General features: G+C 41.0%; 1 protein-coding gene across 2 annotated transcripts in view; it reads right to left on the reverse strand.

The window, feature by feature from the left end:
- Positions 1 to 15,684, reverse strand: part of dym (dymeclin) — a 121,565-nt gene that overhangs the window by 50,474 nt on the left and 55,407 nt on the right. For both annotated transcript variants that reach the window (XM_010892799.4, XM_020053452.3), the window contains 2 exons: positions 11,856 to 11,969; positions 11,680 to 11,774 (listed from right to left, as the gene is read on the reverse strand). In XM_010892799.4, the coding sequence (XP_010891101.2) occupies positions 11,680 to 11,774; positions 11,856 to 11,969 (209 nt within the window). The remainder of the gene's footprint in view (positions 1 to 11,679; positions 11,775 to 11,855; positions 11,970 to 15,684) is intronic.

The following is a 15,684-nucleotide window of genomic DNA, read 5'->3' on the forward strand; positions in this document are numbered from 1 at the left end:
TGTAAACCCTAGAAATGGTTGTGCGTGAAAATCCCAGTAACTGAGCAGATTGTGAAATACTCAGACCAGCCCGTCTGGCACCAACAACCATGCCACGCTCAAAATTGCTTAAATCACCTTTCTTTCCCATTCTGACATTCAGTTTGGAGTTCAGGAGATTGTCTTGACCAGGACCACACCCCTAAATGCATTGAAGCAACTGCCATGTGATTGGTTGATTAGATAATTGCATTAATGAGAAATTGAACAGGTGTTCCTAATAATCCTTTAGGTGAGTGTATTTTCAAGATGTATCGAAGACGACGCTAGATTTTTTGTGTGTGTAAATGTGCAAATATTGATAGCTCAAGAAGGCACCTTCCCAGGTTGCTTGTGCCATAATTTCAATCAAGTCCCCTAGAGGTTTGCCACTGTGAAGAGACAATTGTGTCAGAATCACTTTGGATCACTGTCCTGGTATTTTGCTTTCAGAACATGCTGGAAAACAATGTTAGATGCACTATCAAGTATGGTGAATTAAACTACAGGCAGCAGCTTTACCAGACAATCTGAACATCAATATGAAAACTTTCCATACTCTGTCACTCAACAGGTTGGAGTGAAAAGTTTATTAATTTGATATTTAAGGGTTAGTAAAAACGTTTGATGGAATAGACTGAATGTGACGGCAGGATGGCAGGTGGAACTCGACTCTTTCATTCTGGAGAACCACAATGATGAAATTTGTACCTCAGGCACTTGTACCAGTATGAGGGAGTGTGAGTGCGATAACACCAAATTTAAGACACCGGCTCATTCACACCTTTCACACCTGAGACCTTGTAACACGTCACCAGGGAGTCACATGACACTGGGGAGGGAAAATGGCTACTTGGTCACAATTTGGACATTTTCACTTAGGGGTGTACTCACTTTTGTTGCCAGCGGTTTGGACATTAATGGCTGTGTGTTGAGTTATTTTGAGGGGACAGCAAATTTACAATGTTATACAAGCCGTATACCCACCCATATATTGATTGTTTGAGTTTGGGCAAAAGATGTCCACTGTTCTTGAATTCGACCGAAAACCAACAATTAAGTCAAGGAAGTCAGCAGGGAGTGAGGAGAGAATGTGTAAGCTGAGTACAACACTCCTCTGAGCTAGCCTGCTCCTAATATTTTCTCAGAAATAGATTTTTTTTCAGTTGCCATGGATTTGGCATCTGACCTGTGATATTTCTACCACCCTTAGGCCTTTATTAGAGTCCTTGATATAAGGTGCTTTTTATCAGGCATAGCCTGGCCTTCATCCCACAAACCAATACCCATTAGCCGGCTTTGGTGTCAGCGGCAGGTGAATTAGGGTTAAATCATATCCGGTGCTATATGGTTCTATGGCATATACTGTGCACATGATCTATATGGTAGGTGGGATGGAATGTTACGTCTGTGGCTCCGGGGATAGGTGACATACATCATCCAAGTCCCTCAGGGCAGGGTTCACCGACCTTGAATAAAGGCCATTGTGGATGAGCACGCGTGTGTGCGTGCAAGCACACACAACGACATAGGCTACACACCACATAGCAACACATACAGGCACAGAAATACCCACTTGCCAACAAACCAAGGAAGAACAAAATGATAATATTGACTTATTTTGGTAATATGACAATGTGGCAAATGAAAACACCTTACAGGTTCAAGGAGAAATACCACTAAATTCTAGATCTGAGAACTGCCTGGAACCAAAGGACAGGATGATATGATGACACTTAAAAACTGATTCCATGTGTACGGCGATCCTCCAAGTATTCAAGAAGTGCAGAAAATACATTTGTTCCCGAATTAACAAAATAAACCGTCAAAGGTAATATCCCAAATAATGAACATGTTAATATTTTCCACCACTTTTATTCCTTACACTTGGCTAGCTTTCATTATATTAGCAACCACTTTCAACGGTTGAACTATAGGTGCCTGGTCCAACTTTGAATGTAACAACCATCATTTCATCGGACTTCTACCTTGACTGACTGCGCTTGGCATGGACCACAGAACACGTGTTATTAAATCAATCCTACCGACCGCCTCGTACAGTTTGGAGCTGTCCTTCACCATATGCCCTTACCCATGAAAAATCCACAGGCTCCATCCCCAACAGCGCCCTACTCTTCATGTAGTGGGCCGTGATCAGAAGTAGTGCCTGGCATAGGAAACAGGGCTCCATATGGGCCACAGCCTCACCTCTCTAGCCTCTCCCACTATCCCCACTAGGAACAGGCAAGCAGATGGTTGCTGATGCTCACTAATACCAACCAGAGACAAGTAAACAGCCATGAGGGAACACACAGGGGAGCTCACAGCTTAATAGTGCGCGCACACACATACATGCACACACACGCACAAGCTTACATCTTAATAACACAAAGACTGGCTTTCCAGACGCATGATGCACACTCAACACTCACACACACTTTTTTCTGGACCATGTTGGAAAGATGAAACATAGCTTAATCAGATCCCTGAATCCTACATATGTAGACTACAAGGCTAGCGTACATACTATTATTATTTTTTTTTATATTACCGTGCAGGTTACAAACCAACAACCTCTTGTAGTCATGGAGTAGGACATTTTAATGTTTTTGCTTGTTGAGCAAGAGATATACGTATAACATATTGCCTATAGAAAGTTGGTGCAGTTAAATTAGGATTTGTGAACAGCACACTTTTTTTATTTTGAACAACATGTATTAAAAAAACTAAACTGACATACCATGACTGAATAGGTCTCCAGTTCTTCAGCCCGGTGTAACCATCCGTGGCAGTATTTACAGCTGTGAATCTGTTGGGTTAAGTCTCTACCAACCTTGCACAACTAATATTAGTTTACGAAACTGTTAAAACTCTGTAAAGTCCCTTGTCTTGCATCAATGGACAGCAATCTTAGTATAATGCAGTACAATACATTTTAAAAAGGATTTAGGTTGGGGCTCTGACTGGGCTACTCAAGGACAGTTACTTTTAAATTCCAAATCATAGTTGATGGACGTAGGGTCTGGTGTCCCATTGTGACCAAGCTATAAGGACATGACGCCACCATCCTCAGAGGATGCTCAGTCCAACCATAAAAATCCCCAGATTTCTTAACCAGGGCATCTTAGTCACTCCACTTTAACATTGGTTGTGGGCTTTGGTTGCTGTCATGCACCAATTTCCACTTTCTTTCACATGGCAGCAGGTTTTCCTTAAAGGTTCTATGGTCGGATGAACAAGGTGCTTTGTGTTGGACAAATCCAACACTGCTCATTATCCAACAAATACCAACACACATTAAAAGTGGTGGAAGCGGTAAACTATCAGGTTTCTTATAAGTGTAAATTACCTTAGCTTAACCAATAGTTTGCACCTTCTAAGTTTGGTGTATGTGGTGTTATTTAAAGGGAGGTAATTGCAACTGAATAATACACAGAGCAAAAAACATTAAGTGAACACATCACAGTATAACACAAAGTCCATTAAACTTCAAGGATATCAATATGTCTATTTAGGAAGCATAAGCGATTGTGAATCAATGTCAACTGTTTTGGAGCAAATTGAAGTGACAATGGTCCAGCTCCACCAGGATGGCACATCCATACGCGCTGTCACAAGAGGGTTTGCTGTGTCTCCCAGTAGTCTCGAGAGCATGGAGGAGATACCAGGAGAAGGGCTGTAACACGAGGAGAGCTGGACAGGGCCATAGAAGGGCAACAAACCAGCAGCAAGACTGGTATCAGCTCTTTTTTGCGAGGAGGAACAGGAGGGGCACTGAAGACTGGAGACGCCTTGGTAAATGTTATGCTGTCAGCAACATCATCCAGCATGGTTCAATGATTGTCTGGGGACCTTAAACTGGTGCAGTGGGCCCTGGGTTCCTCCAGGTGCAGGACAATGCCAGGCCTCATGTGGCCCAAGTGTGTAGGCAGTTCCTGGATGACAAAGCATTGATGTCATTGACCGGCCCTCATGTTCCCAAGACCTGAATCCCATTGAGAACCTCTGGGATGTTATGTATCGGTGAACCCGAAGCCGCCAAGTAGCGACTGTCCAGGAGCTCACTGATGCTGTAGAATTGTATGAATGTAGGCGTGTTATGTTTAGATTTCAACAGAACATCAGTTTATCTGTACACTGGAAGTCACGTTCAGCTAAAGCGAGACAGTAATCAGCCAATGGGCTTACAGTACTGTGTTGTGTATCTGGATTGCGATGTATATAAAGTAGGGGACAACCGGAAGTTTCTTTGAGATATCGTGTCTGTAGCATCATGAACAGTAGACTATCAAATGCTGCAATAAATAATTGAATTACACTCTCCCTTGACAATAGTGTATGCGATCATTATTTCACCACTATACAAACGGCAGGTTTCTAACAGCTTGGTGCCACGACGGGATGGACAATCTTATCGATTCTACTAAAAATCTACTGTTTTGTCGGAACTTCTGAGCTAACTGCTAACTGGCTAACCGAACGAGATCTTGGTTTTGTATACAGATGGCCTGTGAGTCATAATATGACACCATATAACGAACCGTTGTTAAGATTGCAAGAGCATTTGGTAGTCAAACAAGACCTAGTTAGTCCCTGACTAGGCCATGACTGATATCGTGTAACTCGGTAGGGGTTGATACATTTGTGAAAAGACCTAGTTACTCCCTGACTAGGCCACAAATAATATTGGTCAAATCTCTATGGGGGGATACATTTGAGAGAAGACCTAGTTACTTCCTGACTAGACCACGAAAAATATTGTGCAACTCTCTAGGGGTGGATACATTTGAGGCAAGCCCTAAACTGTATTTAGTTGACAATGCTATTGTGTTTTAGGTTATTATATAGTGAATTCTGCAAGTAAAATAATGCATTTGGATGTATAAATATGATGTCGCGAAATGGACACCAACAGAAAAGAAAAATGACCATTACCAACGATGCCTGAAATCAAAATTGACAGAAAGTTTTCTGGCTGAACGAGATGGATTCTGTGGATGTCATGAACGGAAGACCAACAGAGAGCGTGGTATATATTAAGAACAAAGACAAAATAAATTCAAGATGGTTGAGAGAGGACAACAGTCGTGAGGGGGGAAAGGAGATAAGAGAGACAACATTTACGCAGACGCATTTTGTTTGTCCACCTGGACGAACGACAGCAGTCATAGGGTTTTACCAGGTCCAATGGTCATTTGCCATGTGCTGAGCTGTTAGCTAGTACATTAGGGGAAATCTAAACCAAGGGATACATTTAAAATTTGTACAATGATGATTTTCTAATTTGGCAAAATATTATCTCATGGTTTTCTTACAAAAGTTAATGGCCATCAGAATTAAGAAAACATGCTCTGTCCCATGAGGACTGAATTTGAATCCAATACAGTCGTAGCCTATAAACAGGGTATAACCGCCAAAGCTAGTTTATTTCCCACAATAAAATTAGAGCTATCTCAGAAGCTAAATTGAGTTTGGTTAAATACTATAGTTTAGGTCTTTACCAATAACTGAATTAGTACGTGTTTTAAAAACCAATGCCTGATACTCGTTGGAGTGTAAATTCTAAAATGGTAAATTGACAAATGAACAAATATTGACGTAAAAGTGTTTAAGGTCTAAACTGAATTACTCATTATTGTACCTTCGTTTTAGGGATATCATAGATGTTTTCTGTCAACATCACCAATCTTATGAGATTTCTTAATTTCCACACTAATTTTAAGTTGCTGTGTAGATATGACAAGCACATTTTTACAAACCGCAACAATATTTGATGGGTAGGACAATAAATCTGAACCTTCAGATAACGAAGGAAATCAGCTAAGTTGAAAGAATAACATACCATGCTACAGACAGTCTGTCAGATTTTTTTGTGTGTGGAAACTTAAATATCATATACACTAAACAATGCATTTGGCCTTAATTTACGACCAAGGGCTCCAGGGAGGAGGGGCAGACCCCCTAGGATTACCCTAAACTTTCCCATTGAATCAGGGTGGCCAAATTGCTAGAGGAAAAATGTCTGTGTTCAGACTTGTCTCACCTGTGGTATTGCCCCCAACATGAGCAATATTCAGTTTTGAGACAATAAAACATTAAGTGAAAGCTTAATATATTTTCTCATTGTCTTTAATGTTGAAATGTATTTTTTTGAAACCAACTGAAGTGAGGGTAGAGACCAAAAGTCATCCCCCACAATTTAGGAGGTTAATCAAGACATTGTTTGTTATGAGGTAGTTTGGCCAATGCCTGTGAAAATGCTAAATTCGGGTGCTGTTGATATGCTAATGTTTTTTGTTATGGCTGTTTACCAAAATATATTCAAGTTAGAGTTAAATAATGAATATGGGCTTAAAGTGCATTCTCACAGCTTTAATTTGAGGGTATTCACATCCAAACTGGAGGAAGGGTTTAGGAAGTGCAGCTCTTTAATATGTAGCCCCCTCTTTTTCAAAAGACCAAAGGTAATTGGACAATTGACTCAAAAGCTGTTTCATGGACAGATGTGGGCTATTCCTTTGTTATTTCTTCATCAATTAAGCAGGTAAAAGGTCTGGAGTTTATTTCAGTTATGGCATTCGCATTTGGAAACTGTTGCTGTGAACCCACAACATGAGATCAAAGGAGCTCATGTTCAGGTTCACGTTCAGTCAAAGCGCAACAGAAATCAGCCAATGGGCTCACAGTACTGTGCAGTGTATTCTGGATTGAGATGTCTATTATGTAGCGGACGACCGGAAGTTTTTAAGATCAAGTTTGTAAGATCGAGTCCGTAACATGATGAACATTAGACTAACCAATAATGCAATAAATTATAGAATTACTCTCTCCCAACTGGTTACGCAATAATATTTGACCACTATATGAACGGCTGGTTCATAACAATGCCCTGATCCAGGTCTGGGAGGAGATCACCCAGGACACCAACCGCCATCTCATCTGGAGCATGCCAGATTATTAGCTACAAGATCTAGTTATACACAGTGAAAAGAAAATGCTATAATGGGACCCGTGTACCAGCAAATCCAGCCAGGAGCTGACCAAAAGATATTGATAGAACTCTGTAAGAACGCCAGGGTTACATCAAAGAATCTATAGGCATCTCTTGCCACTATCAAAGTTATGAGTCAATGGTCAGTAAGAGACCGCATCTTTAAAAAGATATGCCTGACAACACCTGGGTTAAGACCAAAACTACTGAAATTATTTGCTCTGGGTAGAGTTGTTTGGCCGCAATGCCAGACACCATGTTTGGCGAAAACAAAACATTGGCTTTGAACAGAAGAACCTCAACCAACCATAAAGTAGGGACGTGGTGGCATTATGGCATGGGGCAGCTTTGCAGCCTCAGGGTCTGGCCAACTTGCCATTAAACTGTGAATTCAATATATTTCCTGAGAATTATTAAGGAGAACGTGAGGCCATCAGTCAAAAACTGAGGCTTAACTGAACATGGTCGTTACAACAGGACAATGAACCAAAGAAACTGAGGATTATGGAATGGAGTCAAAGCCCAGCTGCAACTCTGAAACAGCTACATGAAGTTATTTCGGCCAAAGGGGGTAACACCAGTTACTGAAGCTGGGGAGCTACTTATTTTGTATGCAGAAATTGCATTTCAATAGACTTCCAAAGAATAAGAAGTGTCCTTTGATATATTAGGTTACCTTAATCTGCCAATAGCGTTGACATGAACATTTCATGCCCATATGTCCAAATATGCAAAAGAAAAGGGCATTCCACGGGGCATTGTTACTTTTTCCCATGAATGTAGATGCTTGACATCAGCTATGACTAAGATCTGGGGAGGATAATTGGGAATATTGTTTAACCCTGGCCAGTTTGTTGATTCTAAACAGAGAAGACACTCAGGGCACTGACTAAGGTCTGGGCATGCTCGGGTGCTTTGTCTTCTTTGTAAACCAATATTATCAAGGGGGGGAAAAAAACACCTTTATTACATGTGCTCTGCAAAAAAAAACATCTTTTTTTTTTAAAGGTGTGTCCCCTTCGTCCTATTTCACAAAGAAGGCAGGGCTGAGCCAGGCATGGTGTGAGCGGTCAGACATTTGTTTTGGCATAATTGGCATGGCAGCCTGTTCTATTGTTCATGTACAGTCTAGACAGTGCCTGCAAGTGGTGTCAGGCTGACCTAGTGAGAACCAAATTGCCTAGCCACTGGCGATCAGACAGGAGCTGAGTGTCCACACAGATGAGAACGGGTACGCACACAAGGTCTCATGCAATGTCAGTCTCTCATCCATTTCCTTAAATATTGTGAAATAGGCATATTTATATAGGTAAAATGGACCCATCTTATATTTTCTACAGATAAATGCACTACTTAGTTTAGAAGTACACCTGTGCAGTACGCCAGCACTATCGACAAGGCAGGTCGTGGAGGTTGATTAGCCAGGTTTTGGTTGAGATGATTGAGTGAATGAAAGGTATACAGGTCTTTCAAGCAATCTGGGGATGAGTCTGTGTACTAGCTTCTATGGGGTCTTTTGTAAGAGTATCATTACTAAGGCTGTCTGAAGAAAGCCTATTGGGAACACCTGGTGATCCCCAACAGCACAAAGGACAGCGAAGGCCCAGAAGCACTGACGACCGTTTTTGCCAGCCCAAGTCTACAGCACTGACAGACACTGGTTCACAAGGAATACATTGTCGTTGTTTGATGACCAACTCGTAGCAAATTTACCGTCATCACCTGATTAATCTAGCACCAAGAAAATGCATTTCACAATTATTCTTTTTTTGCGACGCGCACTTCTCAAATGAGTCTGTCAAAAATTACTGCACTAGGGAATACCATTTTGTTTGCACTTAACATCCACTATTCCAGCCATCATTCCTTCATAATAAATAATGTTGTGCTCATGCATGAATCAGGACAGACCAAACTATAGCATAAAAATCAACAAGAAATGGGCTGGGAGAGAGCAGCCAGAGAGTGATAGCAGTAGTTCAAAGGAGCCTCTTAATAACCTGCAAGCACAGGACCCCAGAATAAGAACAAGAAAGGGAAGTGCTCCTCTTTTAGTGCGTCGCCAGTGGTGACCAGTCACTGGAGGTGACCATAATCGTAGCGTGGGAAAGACATTGTCTGGAACATACAAGCATCCACACATGTCGAGGCTAACATAACCGAAAGACAAGGGCAAGGGATGAGAGAAAGAAGGAAAAAAGAGAAAGTGGGAATCAGTTTGACATTTTCAGGCAAAACATGATGTTTGATTAGTAGTATTCTGGAAAAATCCAGAATTTGTATACATGGGCTACTGCTAGAAAAAGCTTAGAAAAGAGTCAAAAGAGCAGCCACTATTGATTTGCCAGTTGGGTTCACATCAGCCAATAGCTAGACTAATAACACCAAGATATCCCAGATATGGATGGCCAAAGGTATTGATCTGGATTGTTATTTGTGATTGACTTAAGTAAACAGTCTCACTTGAATGTTCTAGAAAATCCATTCTTTCCTTTCCATTGACATTAGCCTTAAGCACCATTGACGGGTGCTCTCCTTTGCGATATTGACTGTTCACACATTATCAATGCTTTGCCCAAAGCTAGGAGTTGGCAGTCAGTGTGTGGTAAATATATATATTTTTTTTATCTAAATATTATAATCCACTAAGTTGCTTTATCCAATTTATGGCCAGCAATATACGGTACAGCAACCCCAAGTCTCTCTGCTAAGAAAGTCTGAATGCGCAGTAACTTTGCCATTGCTAACGCCAGGCTCTTTTCTGACGGATACAGTCAAATCGCTTTGGGAGCTATGGACACGTGTGTGTGTGTGTGTGTGTGTGTGTGTGTGTGTGTGTGTGCGCGCGCGCATATGGGGGGGAGGGTTTCACTATTGTACTGGAAAGCCTTTTCAAACCTAAGCTACCTCTGCCCATTGACATAATGGTGTTGCCCCTCTTTCAAGCATGAATCCGTAATAAGAGTCAATGTGGGAATCTGACATTTGGAAATTGCTGGAGGACAGTTTCCCCCTCAGAGAAACATCATGAATGTACTAAATTACCTTCACAACCACCAGCTCCCTAACCAGTCATAGTGTTTGCGTGTGTGTGTCAGTCCACAAAAATGTCTCTGTGGTCACATTACTGCGTTAAATGATCCTGAAGGAATTGATGTGAGGAAGAAGCGTGTGTTTGTGTGGTTGGCTGTCCCATGGCGGACAGTGAAGGGAACGTGGCCGGGGGTGTGTTTGCTGCGAGACCAGCGGAATGTGTGTGGTCTTTCTAATCCGGAACAATGGTGTGTATGTGTGTCCTGGGTGAGCCTATGAGTCACTTGTCTGGCGCTACGCAGTCTCATTCGTACCGCTAACTCTCCTGACCACATAGAAGAGAGAGTGTGTGTGTGTGTGTGTGTGCGCGTATTAAAAAAGTCCAAGGACAATCCGCCTTACTCAACAGCTTGGAGTCATTACCAGCCCTAAGTGACTATCTGACTGAATGACTGCTTCACAGCCGGACCATGGAACCACAAGACATGATGATGTCTCTGCTAAGGGCCAACCACATGGACGGCAAATCTCCTGAAACAATCGGGAGACAGCCATTCAAAGGCCAGACAATGTTCTGACGCTTACAGTGCAGAGACCTCAACGCTCAGGCTGTTGCATGCGCAGAACCTGAAGTGGAAAACATTTAATTATCAATGACTAATGGTTATAACAATTTGACATCATCCGGGTGGAGTAAGTATTCCTGTCTGTATGTTTTCTATCGGAGCTTGTTTGTGCGCTGGAAGTCTTTAGAGCTACCGGGGCAATCTGGAATCTGTTGCTCCGCATCAAGACGTCACAGTTGCCAAAACAAATCCCCAGCTCAATCACATCTCAAATATTCACCATATAAAATACTGCCACTCCACCCTGCAGGAGGATTTACTAAACAGGCTATTCACGCAAAGCGATTACCTTTAAATGTTGACATTTAGAATTTCTTGTGCTTAATTCCGTCATGCCTACATGGACACTGGCACAAAGAGAAAAGTGTGAGAGATAACTCAGTTATACTACCAATCCAACAATCTGCCAACAGGGTTTCAATCTGGAAAGCACTGCGTTGTAAATTGTAATAATGTGATAATTGGACCACATAACGATAAAACTTTCCTAGTCATTTTGTGTACGACTAAACCCTCTATTCATGCAAACCGCCAACTTGAAAACACTGGTTTCAATCTGGAAATGTAATTTAATTAACATCTAGTGAAACAATGGAACGTTCTTAGTCATGTAACACACAAGTTGTGTTCAGAATCCATCAACGCTTGCATGCCAGTGTGGTTAAGAACCCGTTGTACGGCCACCTATGTGAATGAGTGGTCACAAGCCTTCCCTACAGTAGGAACCATAGTTTGTCAGTCAAGAAATAGAAAAGTAAGGAGTAATCAGTTGATGCATTTTGGGTTCAGACATGCGTCAACCTTTGTATGTTTCTCCTTTTGTCAAGATAGGGGCTGGGATCATTTAAGAGATTCAACGGACGCTTTTGCCCAGACCAACTTACAGGCTCAAAGGTATGAACTACTGATCAAATCCGAGTTCACTGTATGGTTTCAGAGCCCGGAAAAGTGCAAGGCACCTCCATTTTGACAATCAGCAATAGTTCTAGAGTGCATAGTAGTAGAGCTCACCTGATGATGCGTTGAGCTGCGTACTGGTGTAGGCAGCGGAACTGGGCCGACATGTTGGCCAGGGCTGCCAGACAGTTGGTGTGGAGGTACTTATCCTGGTAGAGAGGAAATAAGAGATGGACAATTACCTACCTCAAATGAATGTGTGTGTCTTTATATATGTCTATTTGACTCACCCTAGTCCGAGTCATGTTGAACTGGATGGTGCGTATGACCACAAGGATGAGCAGACTACCCAGGGAGATCTCTGTTAACGAACGCTCTGAGTACCACGTTATGTTTTTCAACACCTGCAAGATGGAGATAGAGTTAGGGCCCACTCACGCTACAAGAGATTCATTGAGTCCACCAATTAAAAATGATAATGCAAAATACAGTATTCTGTAAAAGTTGAGCCAAACATCCAAATCTGTCATGCCTAATCCCTCTGCTGGAAATGCAGCTCCAGTTCAATGCAGAGTACATGAGCTTTGTTAAGTAGCCAGAAATTCCGCACTTGCTCTCGACACAGTTGTTCCACACAGTCACCTACCACTCAATTAAAATCACCTTACGTTAACTGGGAAACATCCTGCCAATCCAAATTCGAAAGTCACAATATCAAACAAAAAATTATGTTGTCGCTATGTATGTTTATCATATGTATTTTAAGTATGTAAAACAAGCACTAACAACATGAACGTATAATCACTTTATACTCAAATAGGCTACATGTCGTAAGCAATGCCTTCTAAATAAAATGGATACAATTTAATATGTTAGGTTACATTATTAGCTTATAGTATGAGCTATAGCCTTGTACGTATAGACACAGCCATTTGAAAGAAAGAAAAAAAAAAAATCTTTCCAACACCCTATACGCTGCAAGGAAAATCAAGCACCAATCATGTAAACAACATTTAGCAGGCCAGGTCCTTAACTCTTACCCTACGAGGTCTAGAGCCTGCTGATTTTCTGTTCTACCTCATTAATTACATGCATCTGGTGCCATCGGTCTAAATAGGTCCTTGATTAGAGGGTTGCAATGAAAAAATGTATTGGAACTGGCTTCATCGTCCAGAGTTCAGTTTATGGAAACTAGGCTGTATAAAAAGCATACAAAATGCACTTTAGAATTAAATAATAAAACACACACAAAAGCCAAAGTGTTTGTCTTTACAGTACTGCTTGTTCTATTATGAGTATATCAGCGGAGACATGGCAGACAAGTATTCTTTGTTGCCGACACAGTAGTGAAATTCATGCATACGCGACTTTATTTTTTCTGCATATTGTCGTAGAGGTATTCAATTGGTGAGGCATGTCCGGATAATGGGTAGTGAGTGCTATTCAGAGCGGTATTTGAGTGGTACAGGACCGATATTGAGTGACAGCCTTATGGCCCACTCCGATATCACTCCATGGTCCACTTAAATTCATCCCACTCCGCTTGCTATCTGTTTACATGTAGCGCATTCACCCCAAACAACACTCACAAATTTTGTTGATGATTTTGCTGAACTACTCTGTTATATCAGTTGATTATAACTTGTTTATTATTACGGGGAATTTAACATCCACATAGGTAACAGTACAGACAATAAAGCCAAATAACATTTTGCACTACTTGACACTTTTGATCTCACTCAACATGTGAAAGAGCGTACACACACTCAAGGCCACATTCTAGATCTGCTAATCTCTAAAGGTCTCGATATTTCCTCTGTCATGGTTAAAGACTTGGCCCTGTCTGATCATTGTGTCTTTTTTGATTCACTTATCACCCCGAATGTTCCAGTAAACTCTTTCTGTTAAGAATAGGTACATTAATGAGAGTACCAATGCTCAGTTTATTGAAGCCATAGCTATCTCTCCAACAATAAGTGCTGAGTCAGTTGATGTACTCCTGAATAATTTGAATGCCAAAATATTGAATGCCATGGATCGTGTTGCACCAGTAAAGCTAAAGAAAATTATGAGCAAACAGAAAACACCATGGAGAACCACCATGATGGTAAGCGCCCTGAAAAGAGAATGTAGGAAAACGGAACATAAGTGGAGGAAAACTAAACTTCAAATTCTCGATGAAATCTATAAACAAAGCCTTGGTAGCTTCAACAATGAGTTACACAGGGCCAGACAGCAACATTTATCGGGAATGATTAACAAGAATATCAAAAATACCCACACTATTTGTCATGGTTGACAAGCTTACAAACCCAATAAAGCAGACAGCATCAGAACTCATGTCCACTGTGAAATGTAATGAATTTGTGTATTTCTTTAGTGAAAAAGTATTAGACGGAACATCAGAACTACACAGTCTAACAAGGACTCTGTACCGTCAATACGACCACCAATACATAACTTGGTTATTATGTCACATTATAATACAATTGATCAAAAATCCTTAAAACCTTAAAAATCTTAAAACTTCTACATGCTGCCTTGACACACTGCCATGAGACAAAAATATATGTAATGTAACTCTTTTATAGTCAAGATCATTGAGAAGGTTGTCTTCAATCAACTCAGCAATTTTGTGACCTCAAGCAGTCTCTTAGACACATTTTCGTCACGTTTACGACCTCACCACAGTAATGATAAAATGATATACGACTGAATACTGACTCAGATAAAATAACAGTTCTAGTTCTATTAGATCTCAGTGGAGCATTTGACACTGTAGATCATAGAAGACTTATAGATAGGCTGGAAAATTGAGTAGGACTCTCCGGGACAGTCCTTGATTGGTTCAGATCTTATCTAGATGGCCAGAGTCACTTTGTCACCATTGGTAATCATGAATCTGATAGGGTGGCTATGACATACGGAGTTCCACAGGGATCAGTTTTTGGACCACTTCTGTTCAATCTCTATGTGCTACCTCTGGGCCAAATTTTACAGAACAACAACATTAACTACCACAGCTATGCCAATGATACTGAAATATATATGCCTCTCGAACCATATGACAACAGCTCAATAGACCCTCTGTGTCACTGTATAAAGCACATAAATACCTGGATGAACCAAAATAGTCTACAATTAAACCAAGATAAAACTTGAGATTATGGCGTTTGGCAACAAAAATAAAAGAACAAGTATTAGTAAAGAGCTGGATTCTCTGGCCCTCAAAACCAGGGATCAAGTGCGTACCCTTGGTGTTGATAGACCTAACACTTAACAGTCATATCTAAGCAGGCAACAAACCATAATTCTATCATCTAAAATTTTTTTTGCCAGAATTAAAGGCTTGGTGTCCCAAAAAGACCAAGAGAAGCTCATCCATGCTTTTATCTCTAGTAGGGTTGTTTACTGTAATGGCCTCTTAACTGGACTCCCGAAAAAAAACTGTAACCAGGACCAAGAGAACAGAGTACATCACTCCGGTTCTTAAATCTATGCATTGGCTTCCAGTCAGCTGGAATAAACTACCAGAAGAACTTAGACGCGCTCCAAACATTTCAAATCCAGGTTAAAACCACTTCTCTTTTCACGTGCCTATGACTGAGCAGTTTTCATTTGATGTTTATCATTTGATTATTTATTTTTATGTTATTGTGCTTACATATATTTTTCTTTGTAGGCACATTGAATTGCTTCGATGTATGAATTGTGCTATGTAAATAAACTTCCTTGCTTTCATCCAGTAAAGGCGAGGGAGGTTTGGAAGGAGTTCCAAAACACTGACCCATATAAATAAGCTAAGCTTAATGATCTGGGGCCGCTTTTTAAATTATAAATAGTTTTCACAACACCATCCGCTTTGTCACCATTACCCCCCTAACACTCACCACTGTGACCTTTATTGCTCTGGTTACCCCAACCTCAATGCATACATGATTCCAGGCTAACTGGCACCAACTAATCTACTAGTCCCTCCTACACAAATCCCCACTTTACCTCTGCTACCCAAAATAAATCTGAGCTCTGGTAGATGTCAGACTTCCGAAGATCATTCCAAAAGTAACCACTTCCTTTGGCCAACAATGTTTTTCGTTACAAAAAACTTGAACTTGACAA

The sequence above is a fragment of the Esox lucius genome, chromosome 14 (genome assembly GCF_011004845.1).
Source record: "Esox lucius isolate fEsoLuc1 chromosome 14, fEsoLuc1.pri, whole genome shotgun sequence".
Lineage (NCBI taxonomy): Eukaryota > Metazoa > Chordata > Actinopteri > Esociformes > Esocidae > Esox > Esox lucius.